Here is a 19,573-nt window from a genome sequence, read left to right on the forward strand (position 1 = left end):
GCTTGCTTCCGTCCGCGATTGATGTGGGACTTTAAGGCTTTATTCTGATGTTGACACTTATCATGTTGTGATTGGTCTTTTGATTAGAGAGGAACTCATGTGCGTCAGCAAAAGTGCCTCATCATGAACCCCTTCAGTGGGCCTAAAGGTAGAAGTTGACTGGTACTTGGTAATTCGGGATTGGTAAAGTATAGTACAAACAATAGTTATATTAATATTGTGGATAGAGTGGCTAGATAATTTTAGTGAAGAATGGGAGAATTTATCCCAAAGTTTAAACATTATAGAATATGATTGATAAGGAAAAGCGTTTTATAACATTAAAATAGAGATGCTGAATATAGAAAAAAAAAATTATTCAAATTAGTTAAAATTGGTAGACTAAAATAATAATTCAAAATTAATGGAGTTCTATTAAATTTAATATATTTTGTATATACTCAAACCTTCTTCCTAATTTGACAAAAAATAAAACTAATGAAAAGAGCTTCAAATTTTTGCATTTTAATAAAAAATCATCTACTAACTTTATTTAATGATAACGACAAAATAATTAAAAAAACACAAAAAACCGAACTCGCGCTGGGTGCATCCCCCCACCCCCACTCCCCCCTTCCACACTCATCTCTTTTCTCCCACTGTCAACTGCATTAATCGATTTTATTTTATTTTATTGCTTAGAGTAGGAAAAAAAACTTCAAATTAAATTCCATTTTCCATTTTTATTTTTGTGGTGTTCTTTCCTAATAGTAGTCAAGATGATGAGAGATTTTTTTAATGTGTCTGGACACAAGATGATACATTACGTGTCTCTATACAAGCGGTGAGATTCTTGTGTTAAAAAATTAATAACATAAAAAGTAAAATTTTCCACCACTTACATAGTAACACATGGTGTACCACGTGTGTTATGGGCACAAGAAAAAATTTCTTCAAGATGACACCTAAGATCAAGAAATTGGATGGAGAGCTACATTTATTATTGTAGGTATGTAAAAATAAGTGAGGGACTAACTATAATCTCGTAAGGTGTATTTTCATGTATATAATAAATAATATATAAAACTAATATATGTAGATTTCACTCTTACCCGTTAAGTTTCACTAACAATGTAGTACGGTTAAGTTGTAATAAATTTCATAAACAGTGTAGTACCGTTAAGTTTCATAAACAATGTGATAAATTTCATAAACAATATAGTACTATTAAGTTTCATAAACAGTGTAGTACCGTTAAGTTTCATAAATTTTATGGTAAGTTTGATAAACAGTATATATGAGGACGTGCAAGTTCAATTTTTTTTTTAATATTAAAATTATATATTTTTCATTAAAATTTAAATTATTTTATCATTTTTTTAAAAAAATTAAGAAATTTTTTATTAAAATTTAAAATTTTTATTAAATAAAATTATAACATAATTTTTTGTTAAAATAAATTTAGCTTAAGCAGAAAATTCCCCCCAAAAAAAAAAACTTCCTTTCCAAAAAGGCCAAAAAAAAAAAAAAAAAAAACTCGCTGCCCATTGCAACTTACAATACTGTGAAGAGAGTGTGTGGGTATTCTTCTCGAGTGGCAGTGATTTCTCCTCCGAGTCCGACCGCCGCCAATTTCACTCTCTCTACTCTTCAAAACCCCACTTCTCTTCCTCCAATTCTGTTCCCTGCAGAACATACAAGGTACACTCTTGAATCTTCCCCAACGACGACGTTTAGCTGCCGGTATCTTGCGGCGTCGTTTGGTGTTGTTCAGACCTCAAAGTCTCTGGGAGTGTTTTGGAATCGCTGCCAAGTTCAGCGCTAGAAATTGTTGGATTTTGGATTTGGGTTTGATTGAGGCTGTATCAACTGCTCATGGACTACGAGCCCTACGATAGCAGCGGTGAGCTTCCCTTTCAAAGATTCCCTTTTCCAATAATTAGGGTTTTTGAAGTGATTTCTCTGCTTACTTTTGGGTTTTGGGTTACTTTTTTCTCATAATTCTCATTAAAAATCCTGTGTATGCCACTCGGAACAGTAATTGGGGGTTTTGGGGTTTGTTGCAGTGAAGGAATTAGGGTTTTCCCGAATGTAATGATGGTGTTTTGCAACTTAAATTCACTTTCTTGGCTACTTTAGATGTGTTTTTCTGACACAGCTTGACCATTTGAATTTGGAGCTTTAGTGTCAGCGATTGTAGATACTTTCACATCGAAGTAATTTACTTCATTGCTATATACAGTCATATACATTAATGAGCTCTTCTTGGTTTTTGGAACTTGGGTTATTTTGGGATCGATGATTTATGCGTTATTAGGTTGCTGAAGGAGAATTTGATATCGATTTGTTCACAATTCAGACCATTCATTAGTTGACACAGAGTGAGGTTTTGATTGTTTCAGACAACTTCATACTTAGATAAGAGAACGTGAAAGAAAGAAGAAGTGATAATTAAATACAAATAATTGAACATATACTTGAGAATTAACATCGGTAAAGCTCTAGACTGTCTGTTATTCCCTTGCAAATACCGCTGCAGACCATATTCCAGAGTTTGAGGGAAAAAAGAAGGAATCTTTTTGGATTTTGAGACATTGGTTTTTCCAAGTTCTTTTCAATGCACAAGAAATTATTTAATAAGAAAAAGAAATCATCTTTTTAAGCATGATTATGTATTTATTTATATTGGAGTAATATCACCCAAAGCAAATATGCATGTTATGGCATAGGGTCACCAAAAGTATATGCTGACAGAAAAGAGCCCTTGAATCTTCAAGGAGAGCACCTACACTGTGTATGTGGGTTATTACTCTGCACCATTTGAACTTCTTTCCAGTGTTGGTAGGCACTAGTTTATGTACTTGAAGTCCGGTTTATATTTAGTTTCAGTTATTAAACAAAGTCTACTATGGTTAAGCATATTCCATGCCATACCTGAGTTACAATATCTTGTGAAATAAAAACCTATGTTATGATGTATTACACTTTCTTTTCATTAGTATCTCTTTTCACACATTTCTTTTCCCATCTCCTTCGTTTCTCACCATTGCATTTGGGATGTATTTATCTGACAGCATGCTTCCTGTACCATACAATACATTATGACATATACTAGCAGTTTAACTGGTTTAATATAAATATGACTTGAGCGGTTCTGGATGTTTATTTATTTTTTTTGGTAAACTGGGGGGAAATGAACCCCAAAACCTACTACACTAAGTTATCCATACAAATCAATGGGTCCTGGAAACCCCTAATACATTACCAACTAAACTAGATCCAACCCAGTAAGGAGGATCATCAAAATAAAAAACGCCTAAACCCAAATTAAAACTCCAATTAGCTAGACAATTTGCCACACAGTTTTTCTCCCGGTAGACATGGCGAACTTCACAATTATTGATATGTCTCATTAAAGAACAGCAGCTAGCAACCAATGCAGAAAGAGGGTGAAAAGTTGCAAGCTCATCTGGATAAGCTGAACAGCAATGGCGGAGTCCATCTCAACTATAAGATCGCTTATACCTTTATCAACAGCAAGTTTGAGTCCAAACAATAATCCCCAAATCTCTACTTCTAAAATTCCTCCCTTGCCCAAATTAACAGCAAGCCCGCCCATCCAGTCACCATGAGAATCTCTTATGACACCTCCCGGTCCAATCTGACTAGACATGGTCCCTCTGAGAACCATCAACATTATGTTTAAACTTACCGGTCACAGGAGGCTCCCAAGCAAGGAAGACCTGAAACTTTCAAGCTTTCTCAGAATTAAAATTAGAAGCCATAAACCATCCAGTAACAGCCGGGGAGATGATCTTCTTGGGGACCGGATGTTTGTTTATTTAAGTTATACTTGATATGGGAAAGGTAGTTTAATGTATCTCAAGGATCTAATTAGTCTGGAAATTGTTCTCTAAAGATGAGTTTTCTGAACGTGGTCTTCGTTTTACAAATAAAACTCTTGGTGCAGCTAATCTGCCGTTTGAACTTGATGTGTAGAAGGGAACCTCCAGTTTAGTTGTAAACTTCAGCTTTTTTTTGGTGAAGTTGGCAACTTCAGCTTTTTTTTGGTTGAAATTGCCAACTTATTTAGTTCTTGGGTTTGCACCTATACCAAAAGTTAGAGATTTGAGAATTTTTATTGCAATTTAACTTTTTTCTATACATTTTCACTCAAAAGACAGATCAAATAGAAGCTTGTAGAACTGTGTCCATGCGCTGAATCTAAAATCAGATGATTGCATCCCTCCTTGCTTGTCATGCATAGACAATGCATCGACAACCCGCAATATATTATCTTTTTAATTTAGTGTTCCATATTTCTGTGAATTCTGGCCATGCTGCGTGTCTCATTTCATTCTCATTATTGATTTTCGTTGCATCCATTCTGAACCCAAAAAAACAATTGCAGGAACTGATGACGATTTTCCTCCATCACGCCAACATAGAGTTCCCAGAGGGGGTCGCGTTACAGGGAATGGAAGATCTGGTGGGGGTTCTGTCCCATATCCTAGGATGTATGGTGAAACTGACATGGAAGCACAAATTCACCAGCTTGAACGAGAAGCATACAGTTCAGTTTTAAGAGCCTTTAAAGCTCAAGCTGATGCCATTACTTGGGTACTTTTGTGATCTATTTTTTCATGGATCTAATTTTAATTTGTTTGATCAGGTTTAAACGAGTGCTACATATATGTATTTTCTCAGGAAAAGGAAGGTCTGTTAACAAACCTTAGAAAGGAGTTGAGGTTATCAAATGAGGAGCACAAAGAACTTCTAGGACGGGTTAATGCAGCAGATGATGTCATAGAGAGGATAAGGTCTGATATATTGAAGTATCAAGATACAAACTTTTCGTTTAATTAAGAAATGGGACCTATTCATTAGATTTTTTTCTTCTTGTCTTTTAATGGGTACTGTGTTGGGCAATGCCCACAGGGACTGGAGACAGGCTGGTGGGGTTCAATCGGGCATGTTGAGTACTGTTCAAGCAGTGCATGATCCAATACCTAGTCCTACTGTCTCTGTATCACGCAAGAAACAGAAGATGACCCAATCAGTACATACGCAGTCCTTTGCTGGGCCAACACCACCATTTCATCCACAGGCAGTTACCACATCCCACCAGCCATCTTCGTCTACTGTAAAACGAGGATCTGTCCCAGCCCCAGCCTCAGGAGCTAAGGGCAAGAAACATAAACCTGTGAGTTGAATATGGAGTAAAACAAAAAAACAAGTATGCAGGTTATTTATTCACTTATTTATTTGTTTTCCTTTGGTCACATTCTGTTAACAGGGTCAAATTTTGCCCGGTGCTTCTTCAATGAAGCAGTACCCTTCCTCGGGTCCAACAGGAAGGGGTCAAGTTTCGCATAGAGTTTCAATTGGTGACGTTGTAAATGAACCTGCTGAAGGAAAGACAAATGATTCCTTGATTGGGAGGAAAGTACGGACTAGGTGGCCCGACGACAACACCTTTTATGAAGCCATTATAAAAGATTACAATCAAGCAGAGGTATCTTTTGCTCTTACAAGTGTTCAAGGAGTTTGAAGTAATGTAAAGTCATGTACCTGACATTTGTTCATTTCTGAATTTTAGGGACGGCATCATCTAGTCTACGATATTAATTCGGCAAATGAAACATGGGAGTGGGTTAATTTATCAGAGGTATGCTTTGCAATGAAATTATATTGCTAACATATCGTTTTCATTACGTTGTGTTCTGCAAATTATGCATTGTAAAGCTATAAATACCAGAAGCTTATTTAAGTGGTAAGATGCTATGTTGGAAGCTGAATTGTCAACTCTTGAATATAAGTGACCACTTGAAGTTTGTTTCTTCTTGAAATTTAAAATATATATATATATATATATATATATATATATATATAAATGTTATAATACTGTACTTAGTGCTTAATGTTCTCTGTGTGTGTACTTCAAACATTCTGACACGACTTCCTAAAAATTTTCTTTAATGAATTTTTGTTGCTTCTTGCTTTCTACTCTTTGTTAACCAATGTTTTCTGAATTGTCCTATTTGTCCAATTGGGTGCTGTTAGCTGATTTATGCTACATAATTAATGCAACATGCTCCCAGTAGTATTTGCCTTTTGCTCCTACTAAGTAGCTTCTGTTCGTTCCGTTGCCACCATTACTAGATTCAAAAAGTTTGTTAATTTTTTGGTGTGCAATCTGTGAAGTATAAAAGGTATCTGACAAGGGACATTGATGTGAACTGATAGGAGAGACAGAAAGGACAAACTATGGGTTTCAAGGGTCTATATATAATAGTTAGTCCAAACTCATTAAGTAAAGCCTTGTAATATTACAGGAACAGCTTAATTGTTACGAAATCATAATTAGGGCCCATTTGGGAGTGATTCTGGGAGGGAGGTGCTTCTCCCCGGAAGTCATTCTGGCCCTTCCAGATTCAGTCCCAAATGATCACTTAACCAAACAAGCACCACATAGTATTAACATCCCAACATTAAAAGAAATTATGAAATTAGAAGCGGGTGCAACTAAGCACCAATGAAAATGCTCATAGGATATCCAACTCACTCTAGCTATCACATTGAAATCCTTATCATGTATGCTTACAATATTTCAACGCCCATAATAACTATGAAAAAGTAAAAAAAGAAAAAGCTTGACAACTTAATCGACTGAATACTAACTCTATATTTTGTGGTTACAATACTAACACTATATTTGGTTCACACTTAATGGGAGAGAATGAACAGGGTTACATGAAGGAAACAGAAATTCATTTGGTTTTCATGTCCTGTTTCTGAACGATGACCGAGTGGATTTTTCTCACCCAATGATGATATATAAATTTTAGATGTTTTACATATTTTCTTATTTTGGCTTAATTCCTTGTGCAGATATCTCCAGAGGATATTCAATGGGTAGGTGAAGATCCTGGAATCTCTCATCGTGGGGGTTATAGTGGATCTGGTCATGGGATGAATAGATCTGTAGGCCGTGACAATGTTCCAGTTCCTGGAAGAGGTAGAGGGACCCCAAAGGGTCAAACAAGAAAAGATTTTCCGCCATCACAAAATGGCATTGGAAAGAAGGCTCCAGACAATATCCAGTTACTTCACACAGATACTTTAATTAAGGAGGTCAGTAAAAGCTGGTTAATCCATATGTAGTCAATATATTTATTTTTATTGGCCCGATGGATGCTAAAGTTTTGTTAAATTTGAACAGGTAGAAAGGGTCTTTGGTGAAAACCATCCAGACTCTATTGAAATTGAGAAAGCAAAGAAAGTTTTGAAAGTAAGAAGGATAATCTTAGAAATATTTTTTTTTCCTTTTGTTCCATTTTCAAGTTTCATCACAAGTTTTTCGTTCTTATTTGACTTTGAGCAGGATCATGAACAAGCACTTATTGATGCAATTGCAAAGCTTGCTGATATTTCTGATGGTGAAAGCGGTAAATCATTGCTTATCTTGTTTTGTTTTTCATAGCTTACCTTGTTGCATATAAGCTTGTAATTTATTAGTGTCCACCAAGTCTGCTTATGCAGTTTCATATGAGCCCCCTATGAATTCCGCTTCATTTTACAGAAATTTGCATCAAACACAGAAGTGAGGACTTCATTTTTCTTCAAGAGTTTGTTTATGAATAATCTGGCACTTAATATATAATGTTCTGGAAATAGAATATACATATCTGAAATGTATGGATGGGAACAAATACTTTGGTGTGTATCATCTGTTTGTAGCTCAATTATTTTTCAGTTAATAAATTATTTCAGAAGGCGTCTTCTGTATACATGTGAACTTATTTTAGTTTTATTTCCTCACTTGATGCCTCGTGTAGGACCTTTGCCTTTAAACAGCTGATGGTAGCCAACACACTTGTCGCACGAGCAACCAATGGAATTGAGAAGGATAGATGGCTGGTTTTAAAATCTGAAGCAGTCAGCAGTCAAAAGCGCATGAAAGACTGGAATAATAAGAAGGAAATGAGGGTGCGGAAGTGAAACAGAAATGGCTTGAAGTGAAGGCCTCCTTTTTGTACAATGTTATATCTTTTTATTATATAACTCGACACCCCAACATGTTAAAACTCTGGGGCTTGGGCCTTGCCACGATAGGTGTTAAGAGTTACTGCAGTCGGGCAATAATTCGTTATAAATAGTGGGCCGGCATTGTTAACCTAGGAAAGAGCTGATGCCTTTTGTAACATTGTTTCTAGTGTTGGTGTGCTGTCTTGTGTAAATTATTTTTACTGCCATTGCATACATATGAGATCATGTACTCTCTCACTCTCTATCGGTTCCGGTTCCGGTTCCGGTTCCAGTTCAACTCGAGGAGTCCCTCCCAAGTTTGTACTGATAACTCGAGAATATACGGAGATCCTGTTAACTTCAAAAAGGGAAAACACAGTGCAAATACTATTTTTGATTTATGCTTCAAATAAAATTAAAAAAAAAAAAAAATCTCTTGGCTTGGTGCCGCTTCTCTTTTCGATATCGGAAGAGGTTTGAAAGTTTCTCAAATCTCTCATGTTGTCCTCGTAAGATAAAAAGTTTCTAAACTCGTGTAAGAAGTGCATCAGATGCAAAGTTGGGGCATGTTTACTTGGTACAAATCAGAAGGAATGAATGTGCTATGAAAAATCTCACCTTGGTTTTGGATCATACCTTTATTTTTCCGATGTGCCCTACCCAAACTCAATGAGACTTTGTCTCGTTTTTCATTCCCTTGGTTGTTACTTGTTAGTAAACAAACACATGAATAAAATGATGCTCATATTCTACAAGTGCATTACTTGAAGTGAGCATGTTGAGGTTCATTGATTGCAATAGCCTATTCGTGAACTTAAGCGGGTTCACAAAAAGTTGTTCTAAAAACAAAGGAATCATTGTGGTCGCAGACTCGCGATCCATCCAAATTTGCCAATACAAAATTAAAATTTCCCACCCTTTAAAGGCAACTGCTAGGAGTTTGTAGCTCAAGTAGTTAAGAGCATTTACCTCTGCACCGATAAAGGGGCCCGTGAAGGGGAATTGGGTTATCCAACTTAATCCTATGTTTTCTGAAAGCAAAAGTTTGTCTTCGTTTCCTCTGATAAAAGCGCTTTAGCTTGGTTGCTTGCTTGTCACTCGATTGTTATTTTGCTGTTGAGCAATCACCTCCTCCCCTCATGCGTTTCGGTTTTTACATTTCTCGTAAACTTCTGTGAGTTGTGAGCAACCACATTTCTATGCACCCCATAAATTAGCAAAATTAGTTGGTCACGAAATAGTTGTGAATCGTTCACGTCGTACTAAAATTCGAATGTACATATTTCTCATAAACTTTCTACTTGTGGTATCAAGAAAATGGCCTCTTGCAGGTACTTATTCAACTCTTGCATTCAGACTTATCACGTGCTTGTTTTTAGAGAAAAACATCCTAGTAAGACCAGACGCTATTCAGTAACGAGATGTAAAAGTAGTTGCCGTCGAACTTCAGATGAAGAGAAATGTACCACAAGGAAGCTTAAAATTCTAATTGCTGGTGGGGGTATTGGTGGGTTAGTTTTGGCGTTGGCAGCAAAACGCCGAGGGTTTGAAGTGCAGGTGTTCGAGAAGGATCTGAGTGCAGTGAGAGGGGAGGGACAACACTGCGGTCCAATTCAACTTGTAAGTAGTGCTTTGGCAGTGCTGGAAGCCATTGATGAGAATGTTGCAAAGCAAATCATGGGTGCAGGTTGTGTTACTGGCAATAGGACCACTGGCTATGCCGACGGTCATTCAGGCGAATGGTAAGCTTGCCTTATATATGTTATATCTTCTGAGATGCTTATGTTATGCACTTACACACCTTCTGAGATGCTTATATATGTTATATCTATCTTTTCGTGTTGATTAGAGATAATTACACTTGCACATCTTCAGAGATGCTTATGTTATATCTGGTCATAAATATCATATCTTTAAATTTTGCTTCAGGATTACAAAGTTTGATCTTTCCTCCTCAGCTTTGAGTAAGGGCCTTCCCCTCACTATCATAATATGCAGGATGGCGCTGCAAGATATCTTAGTCAATGCAGTTGGGACTGAAATTGTGAGAAACAAATCCAAAGTGGTGGACTTCATTCAAGACCCAAGCAAGGTTGAATTATGTGACTAATCCAGTTTCTATTTCTTCCAACTTCTGCACAAATTGCCGGAAACCCTCACCTTGTTTCTGTTGATTATAACATAGGTTACAGCTATCCTTGAAGGCGGGGAACAATTTGATGGTGATGTTTTAGTAGGAGCTGATGGAATTTGGTCAACAGTAATCATCTCTTTTCTGAACCATTTCCAGTGTATCTGTTCTATCCACTTCTCAGCTGCCTAAACTGTTGTTTCTTTGTCACTCAGGTCCGTTCGAAATTGTTTGGGAGACAGGAAGCAAAATATTCGAGTTACGCATCCTACAGTGGAGTGACAAACTTTGTGCCACCATATATTGATAGCGTTGCGTAAGTAATAGATATGACTGGAAAATAGTGGTAACTAATTTATGCACACAAATGAGCAAGTAGCTGGCTTGTTTTAATTCACCAGTCTTGGCCTTGTTGGTTTGAAGGTACCGGATCTTCATCGGATTGAACCAGTGCTTTGTTGCAACAGATGTTGGGGGTGGGAAGGTACAATGGTTTGCCAATCATAGAGACCAGCCTATCAGCAATGAACCTCCTCAAGGAACACTCATCTCTCCCACTTTTCTCTGTATCTGACTCGAAATTATGCGTTGAATTTTGATTTGATGATTAAATTTCAAATTACTACTCCTACAATCAAATTATGACGCCTTTAGATGCTGCAGGTAGAAAGAAGATGCTCCTGGAGATATTTGGTAATTGGTGTCCTGAAGTGGTTGCAATAATTCAGGAAACAGCAGAGTCCACAATTTTACGGCGAGCTATCTATGATAGAGACATGATTTACACCTGGGGAACCGGCCGTGTTACTCTGCTGGGTGATGCTGCTCATCCCATGCAGCCGAATCTAGGTCAAGGGGGTTGCATGGCAATTGAGGTACGTTATTGTTTATGTAAATTAATTTAATCCTTAGCATGCTGCATGTCAGAAAAATGGAAACAAGTTGAGATCTTTTTGAGCTCCCACGGGCTCATTACTCGGGTGATTTTGTGTGCAGGACTGTTACCAACTTATACATGAGCTTGATCAAGCTTCCAAAACTGAGTCAGATTTTCAAATATCGGATGAAATTGTCTTGGCACTAAGAAGGTAAATCGTAGCCGTAGGAAAACCCTGTCTCTAGCAAAGCAATCTCACTCCTAGTTTTAGGCTTGAGTATTGTTGAAATCTTCCAAATTTACAAAATTTTGTCTAAATTGAAAGATCTTCAAAACTCACTTGTAAGTTTTGCGTTCATGATGACGATGGTGAAGATCAGATATGTAAAGAAAAGAATGTGGCGTGTTGGCATAGTGCACGCAGCCTCCCGAATGGCATCAAGAATGCTTGAAAGTTACCAACCTTACATAAAGTTTCGAACCGGTCCTGTGGCTGTAAGTTTTCCCCAACTAGTTACCTGCTTCAACCTCCTGAAAGGTTTTCCTAATTTTCATTTAATGAAATATAAAGTAATTTAAATGTAACTGATTTCATTTTGTTCTTGTGGTTGCAGCATCTACTGACTCGGCAGATAACACACCCTGCAATTCCTCCATTTCGTGCATTTCTTCAATTTTTTATGCCAAAGTTTATGGCTTGGATGATAGCAGGGGATGGGTAAACGTAGAAATCTATCTCAAAATTTATGTGCGCGCGCATGTTTATGTGTGTGTGTGTGTGTGTGTGTGTGTATCACCATAGCTTCTCAACATCATAACCTCCTTAGTTAAGGACCTTCCACAGTTCCACTGAGACAGTGTGAAAATGCTACAAATTTAATTTATTGCAAAACTTGAGGAAGCGGAAACAGATAGCAAACTTATATCATTCATGTTGCTCTTGTTGGTGCAGGTTATTTCTCAAAGGGGAGAGAACTGAATGCAAAGTGCAGGATAAGTAGCAAACTTATGCCATTTGCCGAAGCGCTCAAATATCATCTACCCTCTTTGGATCTACTTGGGCGACGATTTAAACCTGTTCCCACCACTAAAAGATTTCGGTGGGTTCTATAAATAAACATCAATTGAGACGGTGAAAAGCAAGTCCAAGGCTATCATATCACTATTCGTAATATTCACATAAAAACATAAATTCGAGTTTAGAATTTATACAACCTCCTTAAACGTGTACATCACAATCGACACCCACAAAAATCATGTCCTACATATTTAAAGAGGAGGTTTTTCTTGTTAAATAAACAACATCCAGCTTGCTCCATGACGTTTTTAGCCTCTCTCCATAACGTTTTTGTAGGAACTGGAACCCCTCCGGATCCAAAAAGATCTGAGCCCATTAATCAATGCGTCCGGACCATTGAAATTTGATTTAACAGCTACAATTATTATAACATTCAGAGGGGCCTCCTGTTCGTAGTCGTTTGATCAAATTTTAATAGCTCGAATGAATGATTGGTGTGCTCAGATCCCTTGGATCCGGAGGGAATCCAGTTCCGTTTTTATATAGTGATCGTGTCACAATTGGGAGAGGGTGTGAGCCATAGGCCCATAAGAGCATCTTGCCGGTCCCTTTTTTGCCCTTGCAATTAGGTTGAATTGCCTCCAACCCAAAAAAGTTGCCTTTTCAGCTGAGCTTGCTTCCTTTGCTTGGGCTTGAGCCCTATTGCTACAGTAATTGCCACTGTGTGGCCCATCCAATTGCATAGTCCAAAGCAGCTGCCACTTTATTCTATGCTCTCTTTCTAACGGTCGTTTAAATTAGGCCACTGGATTTTTAACGGGAAAAAAAAAAAACGAAAACTAACGAAAAGTTCAAAAAAACTTATGTTTTAATGAAAAGTCTTTTTTAAAGGTATAGTAAATAGTACCAGAGAAAGATATAAATGTGGTTTTTCATTAAAAGTGAATAGTACTAAAAGTGTTTTGTTAAAACTCCCTAAAAAAATGCAACTTTTTCTGCAGCTTCCATGGAGTCAGATTTGGGCCATCCAACGATAATAATTTTAAAAATCAATAGGTAGGATTATTTTAAAGTTAAAATTCTCAAAAATAAATAAATAAACAGTAAATACCCAACATATTCTTCATTCTCCACACCACAACTCAGTATTTACTATTTAGTTTTACTACAATGTCCGATATTTATTTGCTACCTCCCAAGAAAACATAAAGAAAAAAAATAAAAAATATACATGTGAAAGTAATTGCCTTAGCCCTTGGCGTCCCTCTTCCCCAACAATTGGACTTGCCCAAAGACAATTATTATTTCCTTGTCCTTGTCCTTGACCTTGACTTGTCCTCCTAAAAACGGATGGAGATGCACTAAGCAAAGTACGATGCATGTGCACCTTAAGCTATTTTAGGGAACAACTTGTCTTTAGAAAACATAAAATGGTTTTCCTTCTATCTGAATCCGTTCATGGTAATTGACAGTCTTTTATGATCAAACTTGTATTTTTGTTTTTGGTCAACAATGGCGGTATCTTCTCTGTATCTTAATTCATGTCATCAAATTCTTGGTTTTATAAGATGTAAAACTAGTAGGTTAGATCAAACTTCAGAAGAAGGGAAGGGTGGCAAAAGGATGCTTAAAATTCTGATCGCCGCAGGGGCGCTGGGGGCTAGTTTCGGCATTGGCAGCAAAACGCCGAGGACTCCAAGTGCAGGTGTTTGAGAAAGACCTGAGTTCGGTGAGAGGGGAGGGGAAACACCGTGGACCAATTCAACTTGCGAGTAGTGCACTGGCAGTGCTGGAAACCATTGACGAGGATGTCGCAAACAAATCATGGAAGCAACCTGTGTTCCTCGCCCATTTCTACGATTTTGTTTGCCCGAATTTTTGACTTGGATGATAACACGACATGGGTAAGGGAACATAAAGACAACAGAAATCTGTTTCGATTCATTTTCACAGTTCAGTTCTATGAGCATCCCTCATTTAGGCATCCTCCGCTCTCAAAGGGAGAGAAAAGGATACAAATAGCAGAATAAATCACAAACTTCAATCACTTCATGAGTGGCCATTATTTTTCTTTCCGGTAATTTCGTTCCTACTTGTGAGAGAGATGTCATCAGCGAAGTTTTAAATTCTCTAACGGAAGCAGGGGTTACGACAAAGGAAAGGAGATTAACAGAAACAAGAAAACTATCACTGATCAAGAACAGAGTCTTTCTAATTTGACACCGTACACGATTATTTCTGGGGTTAATTCTACACAAGTACTTTTGTACATTATATTACATACGCTTGTAATGGATATTTTGACACAAAACAGCGATTGTACTACAAAAACCATAAATCGTTCAAGCATACACTTGAAATATATCGACCAAAACAAAAACCCTAGGGATTAGTGATCAGGGAGTACTATCTGCCTAATGCTACTTTCTACTTTCCCCTATCCCTCACTAGAATACATAAATAAAGTTATACCTCCTTCATGTCCATGGCCATGCATAAAGCTAGACGATTAATTTACCTTCTAGACCGTTTTTTAGGCCGCTTAGAAACCTCTTGCTGTCCTCCGCTCTCCCGTGGCCGCTTTGGTGAAGCTGCTACAATTGCAGCCTCAGCAGCCGCCTTCTTGGGCGGCCTTCCTACACTTCGCTTGGATGGACTGCTGCTTTCTTCCTTGGCTTGTTTCTTCTTATCGCCACTTTGCCTTAACACCCTTTCTTTAACTTTGTCAACCTTACCACCACTTCCCCTCCTCTTTTGCTCTCCACCTGATCTAGAACTAGTGCCGGTGCCAGTGCCACCACTCTTCAGTGTGTCCGCAGGTGAATTGCGCTTTATTCTCTTCAAGAAATCAGCTGCTGCACTACGCTTTTTGTCCAACCCTGCTGCCTCCGTTTTCCCCTTCTTATCCGGTTTGGGAGTTTCGGCTTTCAAACTTGCCAGGCTCGCACTTTGTTTCTTCTTGGAAGCACTGCCATTATTATTCTCGTGATGAGCAGTACTCATACTCGTCCTTCTCGAGCTTCTGGTTCCAGTGATCACGGGGTTGTCTTTGGCTTTAGCAGCAGCAGCAGCACTCTTTACTAGTACTGAACTGCCACGCTTTTCAGCTGCTGCATGATCATCAGAAGAGGCCTTGGTGGCATTAATGGACGGTTTAAGATCAAAAGCTGCTGCTTTCTTCTTCTCATCTCCTTTGAGAGTCTGACCAAAGCTAGAAGCAGCCGCGGAAGGTTTTGACGAAATGGAGCTCCTTTTGCGGCAGACAATGATGGGTGCAGTAGACTTTTGCTTGGCAAGCAAGGAATCTGATCCTTCAAGCTGCTCAGGGCGTTTGGGTTGCTGACTTGTGGCGGGTGCAGGAACTACCGAGTCTGATTGCTCAGATGAAGGGTCGTGGTTGGGCCGTGTGATGAGATTCTTCTTCTTCATTTCATTTAAGACGAGGCGGCGGAGTTGGTGAGCAGTCCTTGACTCGAGGGAGGATTTGGGGAAGAAGACGACGGCATTGTTGAAGAGGAGGAGCAGGTCTCGGTAGAAGGAGAGAGAGCAGGATGAGTAGGCGTCCTTGCGGAGCTTTGTTTGTATAGTTTCCAGGTCTACATGCTGCTGGACAATGCTCTTGTACTTATCGCTTTCCTGCACAATGATCACACAGCATCATACATTCATATGCTTCCGTTCGGTTTAAAATTTTCATCCGCACCCCAAAAGTTTATTAGTCATCACTCATCAGTGACTGTATTTTATATGTCCATTTTAGTGTGTGTGAAAACGAGAGAGGATCCTCGCCGGATCCTCTTTCTGAGGATCCCAAGGATCCTCCAATCACATCCGTTCATCGTACATCGTGCGGCCAGTTTTTGTCAGGTACTGTTTATATTCAATTTTAAATAAAATAATTTACAATGATTTTTTACTGTACGATATACAATAAACGGATGTAATTGGAGTATCCCAGGATCCGGCGAGTATCCTGGTGTGAAAACTAGTAACTAATAACTTCCAGAGTTGAGAATTGCCATTTCAAATCACAAGTGGGCTTTGATATGCCCATTATAAAAATGTGTTTTGAATGTTCACGCACGTCTCAACCAACAAAAATAAGGGCCCCACTAGTCACAGTCCACCTCAGGCCCAAAAGAAAAAATCTCACAATCCACCAAATGGGCCCATATTGCAAAAAATAAATAAATAAAATTTAATTAAATCAACATAACTGAAGGCACTTCTCTCTATTGTTTTTTTGTAAACCATATTTTCGCTAAAAACCAAAGAAAGGAGTGTTTAAAAAAGGCATATAGCAACAAAAGAATCTGGATATTTAAAAAAAGTATCAACCCAAAAGATTTTAGGGAAAAAAATGATGTGTGATGAAAAGAGGCGGTAGCCAAGCCATGCCTAATGCCTAATGGGGTCCATGATGGGGGCAAATTCATCGCATTTGTATGACACGTTTTATTTATAAGTTTACACATTCAGCGCAATGCTCCACGACCTACCCTTACACTACAACTAAATGTTTTTCTACTATTTGAAAAATATTCTAATTTAAATTTTGAAGAAAATACAATTTGAAGTGCAAACGGCTTTTGATTAGAATTTTTTAAGTGAGAGAAGTTAATAATCAATTTATTCTCTCACTCGCTTTAGTTGTATAATCTTTTTTTTATTTAGATGACCTTAGCATTATTGTTTAGGAAATACAAACACACACCATATGTGACATAACTAACACATTTTTATAATTGCTTTTTTAATTTTAGAAAATTATAATATTACCCGGGATGTGGGAGTTGGGCATAAATTCAAATCTAAATATTTTATGAAAATATTATTTATACTAGGTTTTAATTCATAAAAGTAAGGTTCTTAAAGACGTTAGGCGCTAGTCGGACGATAGGCTGAGGCCTAACCTCCTAGACTTAAAATATTTATACTAGGTTATATTTCGTGTAAATAAGTATCTGCTTAAACTTAAAATATATATAATTTTATTATAAACTACAAAATAGAATGACATATGTATTATGAAGTATTTGACCATAATGAAACATGAGAAACAAGGATATAATATGAGTTCATTTAAGTATACAACAAGTTTTTTACAATTTATTAAAAAAAATAAAATAAAAAATAAAAGTTATCTATTTTCTGTCTAAATGAGTCGTAACCTAGGTGGGTGTCTAAACGGATTTGGGTGGGTTAGGCAAGTACATAGGCGGGCACCTCAGCAGTTTTATATGTCATTTCTTAATTTTCAAACGTCTAAACATTAATCGGAACAATGACGAGCCGCCTAACGTCTAGACGGAACCTAGACGGCTCTAGACAAGGATTTTTATAATAGAGCGTAAGTGTGTAAATATCTTAACAAAAATGCATGTAGCCAATAGCATTTTAGAGAGTTTGCTGCAAAAACCTAGACTCCTGGCCGTAGGGCTAGCATAGCAGCAACCATTTCCAGCCTCATGCGTATTTTTCAACCTACTTCCCTCAAACCAACAACAAAAACCATTTTTGTTGGAGTGGTCCCCAATTTTTTGAAACATCATGACCACTTGTTGTCCCATAGTAACCATAACACCCTTTTTATCTCGAAATTATACGCACTAAATTTTATTACAAAATTCAATTAGATTTTGATTAGAACAAATTTGTTTTTTTTTGTTTTTTGTGGCTACTATCTTGCTTTCGTTTTGGTGCATGCATGTTTGGTAGATCTGGCAGAGATGGTGTTCTTCGGGAAAAGGATTCTTAGCGGATCCCTTCTACAAAATCTACCCAATCAACAAATTCGGACCTTTGAAATTTGATCAAACGATTAAAAATATAGACTATTTTAAAAGTTATACTAATTTTAACCATTTGATCAAATTTCGAGAACCCAAATTAGATGATTAGATAAATTTAATGAAAGGAATCCTCTCCGTTTTTCGTTATGAAATTACATGACACATTCACCCGACTCGTTCAAACTCATCCTACGTGCTTCCGATTTAAGTTTATTATTTACTAGCCTAGGTGGATTGGTAAAACTCGGTAAAAAGTAAATACACACAAATAAAGAAATAAGAAAAAAAAATACCTGGGCCGGAAGCCGTCGCTCGAACAACGAGCCATGCTCTTGCGCACGTATCAACTGCAACACCTCAACCAACGGCTGTGATTTCACCAACGATACATCTCCGTTATTGTGCTGCTGCTGCTCCTCTGGGACCTCCATTATACGGCGTCGTTTGCCGTTCCATTTTTTCGTTAAGCTAACCGAACTCTGCGCCTCGCTGCTCTCCCTCATCTTATCCGCCGAATCGCCCCCACCTTTCCCTTGCCGGCCCGGTTCCTTCCGGTTCTTTGCCACCGTTTCCGAGCTTCCTTTGTCCGAGTCCGAATCCGACTGCCCACTCCCCGTCCTTTTGGAAGGTTCAGCGGAAGCGGCTGGGAGCAGGCCCGGTTCAGAGAGAGCGCGATCTTCTGGACCGGACTTGTTGTCGTGGTCCAGGTTTTTGGAGCAGGTCGAATTGGAGCCGTTCACCGACTGGTTCTCGTGGTCCGGTTTCGACCCGTCCGGTTCGCCTTGAACTGTTTTGTCGTTTTCTGATCTGTGTCGATTGGAGTCCTGCTGCTGCTGGTCCTCCAGATCTGGTTTGGGGTCGTCGTCTTTGAAGCTCTCTTCTCTCTCCTCCTCCAACCTCTTCACCTTCAACTGCAACGACCTGCCAAATTAATCCAATTCAATCAAAACAAGTCGCTCCGACTCAGATCTAAAAATTTACGTAAAATTTAAATATAAAAAAAATGAAAAATAAAAAGAATTACACGATAGAGACGTCGTAGCGATGGAGCTCTTGACGGAGCTGGGCGACGCGGAGTTTGCGGAGGTCGTCGAGCCAGGGAATATTGTTAGTATTATTGTTATGAGGATCGTGGTGATTGTCGTCGGCGTCTGGAGGGACGTCGTCGTTTTGGTGGCGGGAGCGGAAACGACGGCGGAGGTCGAGGTACTTGAGCTTGCAGTTGGAGGCGGTGGTGAGGAGGGGAGGGAGAGAGGTCTTGGCTTGGAGTTCCATGGCGACGGTGTCCCAGTCGTGGATGCCGTAGCGCTTGACGGCGCATGCTAGCAGGAGCTCCTCCCACGTGCCCCAGGAGGACGTAGACGTCGTCGTTTGGTCACTAGTAGTAGTAATGTTGTTGTTGTTGAAACTAGGAGTGCCGCCAGTGGCAGCGCCACCTTTCATGGTGACGTTTATGGGGTTGGATTGTGGATTGGAGCCTGCTGTGCTTTTTATATCGTTCATATTTTGGTTTGGTTTAATTTGATTTCAATATTTCATTCTCATCCCTCCATTTTGTGCTTTCAAATATTAGCACCACCGCACCCTTCTTTATACTTTTTTGTAATTTTATTTTGGAGTGTAGGTTTAAATAGTCAATTAATTAAATTAAAGGGCTACCTAATCCCATATATACTCATGGAGAAAAAAAATACAAAAAGTAAAGCTTTTCATAATATCTAAATCGTCTTTCTTTCATTATAATTTTG

The 19,573-nt window shown here is 38.4% G+C and overlaps 3 protein-coding genes across 4 annotated transcripts; 2 read left to right on the forward strand and 1 right to left on the reverse strand.

Annotated features, from left to right (window-relative positions):
- Window positions 1-1,496: 1,496 nt before the first annotated feature.
- On the forward strand, window positions 1,497-8,265 carry LOC126598364 (protein EMSY-LIKE 3-like). Of its 2 annotated transcripts, none has more exons than XM_050264734.1 (10): window positions 1,497-1,882; window positions 4,391-4,599; window positions 4,687-4,799; window positions 4,918-5,182; window positions 5,312-5,494; window positions 5,579-5,647; window positions 6,871-7,113; window positions 7,202-7,270; window positions 7,364-7,427; window positions 7,818-8,265. In XM_050264734.1, the coding sequence occupies exons 1-10, from the start codon at window positions 1,855-1,857 to the stop codon at window positions 7,838-7,840; spliced, it is 1,266 nt and encodes a 421-aa protein (XP_050120691.1). In that variant the 5' UTR covers window positions 1,497-1,854; the 3' UTR covers window positions 7,841-8,265. The 2 variants fall into 2 exon arrangements, with proteins under 2 accessions (XP_050120691.1, XP_050120684.1); XM_050264727.1 differs by having other exon boundaries at window positions 1,499-1,882; window positions 5,276-5,494.
- A 1,042-nt stretch (window positions 8,266-9,307) lies between these two features.
- LOC126598320 (zeaxanthin epoxidase, chloroplastic-like) lies at window positions 9,308-12,333 on the forward strand. The gene is made up of 10 exons (XM_050264677.1): window positions 9,308-9,749; window positions 9,937-10,099; window positions 10,193-10,267; window positions 10,354-10,454; window positions 10,562-10,704; window positions 10,802-11,013; window positions 11,135-11,226; window positions 11,396-11,510; window positions 11,630-11,733; window positions 11,968-12,333. Exons 1-10 carry the CDS (start codon window positions 9,325-9,327, stop codon window positions 12,014-12,016), a joined length of 1,479 nt encoding a protein of 492 aa, XP_050120634.1. The 5' UTR covers window positions 9,308-9,324; the 3' UTR covers window positions 12,017-12,333.
- Window positions 12,334-14,224: 1,891 nt separating this feature from the next.
- On the reverse strand, window positions 14,225-19,391 carry LOC126598319 (uncharacterized). Its single transcript, XM_050264676.1, has 3 exons — window positions 18,850-19,391; window positions 18,119-18,746; window positions 14,225-15,669 (listed from the first exon to the last, which is right to left on the reverse strand). Exons 1-3 carry the CDS (start codon window positions 19,326-19,328, stop codon window positions 14,548-14,550), a joined length of 2,229 nt encoding a protein of 742 aa, XP_050120633.1. The 5' UTR covers window positions 19,329-19,391; the 3' UTR covers window positions 14,225-14,547.
- Between the last annotated feature and the right edge of the window lie 182 nt (window positions 19,392-19,573).

This window comes from Malus sylvestris, chromosome 2, assembly GCF_916048215.2.
Source record: "Malus sylvestris chromosome 2, drMalSylv7.2, whole genome shotgun sequence".
NCBI lineage: Eukaryota > Viridiplantae > Streptophyta > Magnoliopsida > Rosales > Rosaceae > Malus > Malus sylvestris.

Coding starts and splice junctions, on each gene's coding strand:
- LOC126598364 (XM_050264727.1), top strand. CDS start 1,855: ATGGACTACGAGCCCTACGATAGCAGCG. Junction 4,600..4,686: donor AAGCTGATGCCATTACTTGG/GTACTTTTGTGA, acceptor GTATTTTCTCAG/GAAAAGGAAGGTCTGTTAAC. Junction 7,114..7,201: donor CAGATACTTTAATTAAGGAG/GTCAGTAAAAGC, acceptor AAATTTGAACAG/GTAGAAAGGGTCTTTGGTGA.
- LOC126598320 (XM_050264677.1), top strand. CDS start 9,325: ATGGCCTCTTGCAGGTACTTATTCAACTCTTGCATTCAGACTTATCAC. Junction 10,268..10,353: donor CTGATGGAATTTGGTCAACA/GTAATCATCTCT, acceptor TTTGTCACTCAG/GTCCGTTCGAAATTGTTTGG. Junction 10,705..10,801: donor CATCTCTCCCACTTTTCTCT/GTATCTGACTCG, acceptor TAGATGCTGCAG/GTAGAAAGAAGATGCTCCTG.
- LOC126598319 (XM_050264676.1), bottom strand. CDS start 19,328: ATGAACGATATAAAAAGCACAGCAGGCTCCAATCCACAATCCAACCCC. Junction 18,747..18,849: donor CGCTACGACGTCTCTATCGT/GTAATTCTTTTT, acceptor TTAATTTGGCAG/GTCGTTGCAGTTGAAGGTGA. Junction 15,670..18,118: donor AGCGACGGCTTCCGGCCCAG/GTATTTTTTTTT, acceptor ATCATTGTGCAG/GAAAGCGATAAGTACAAGAG.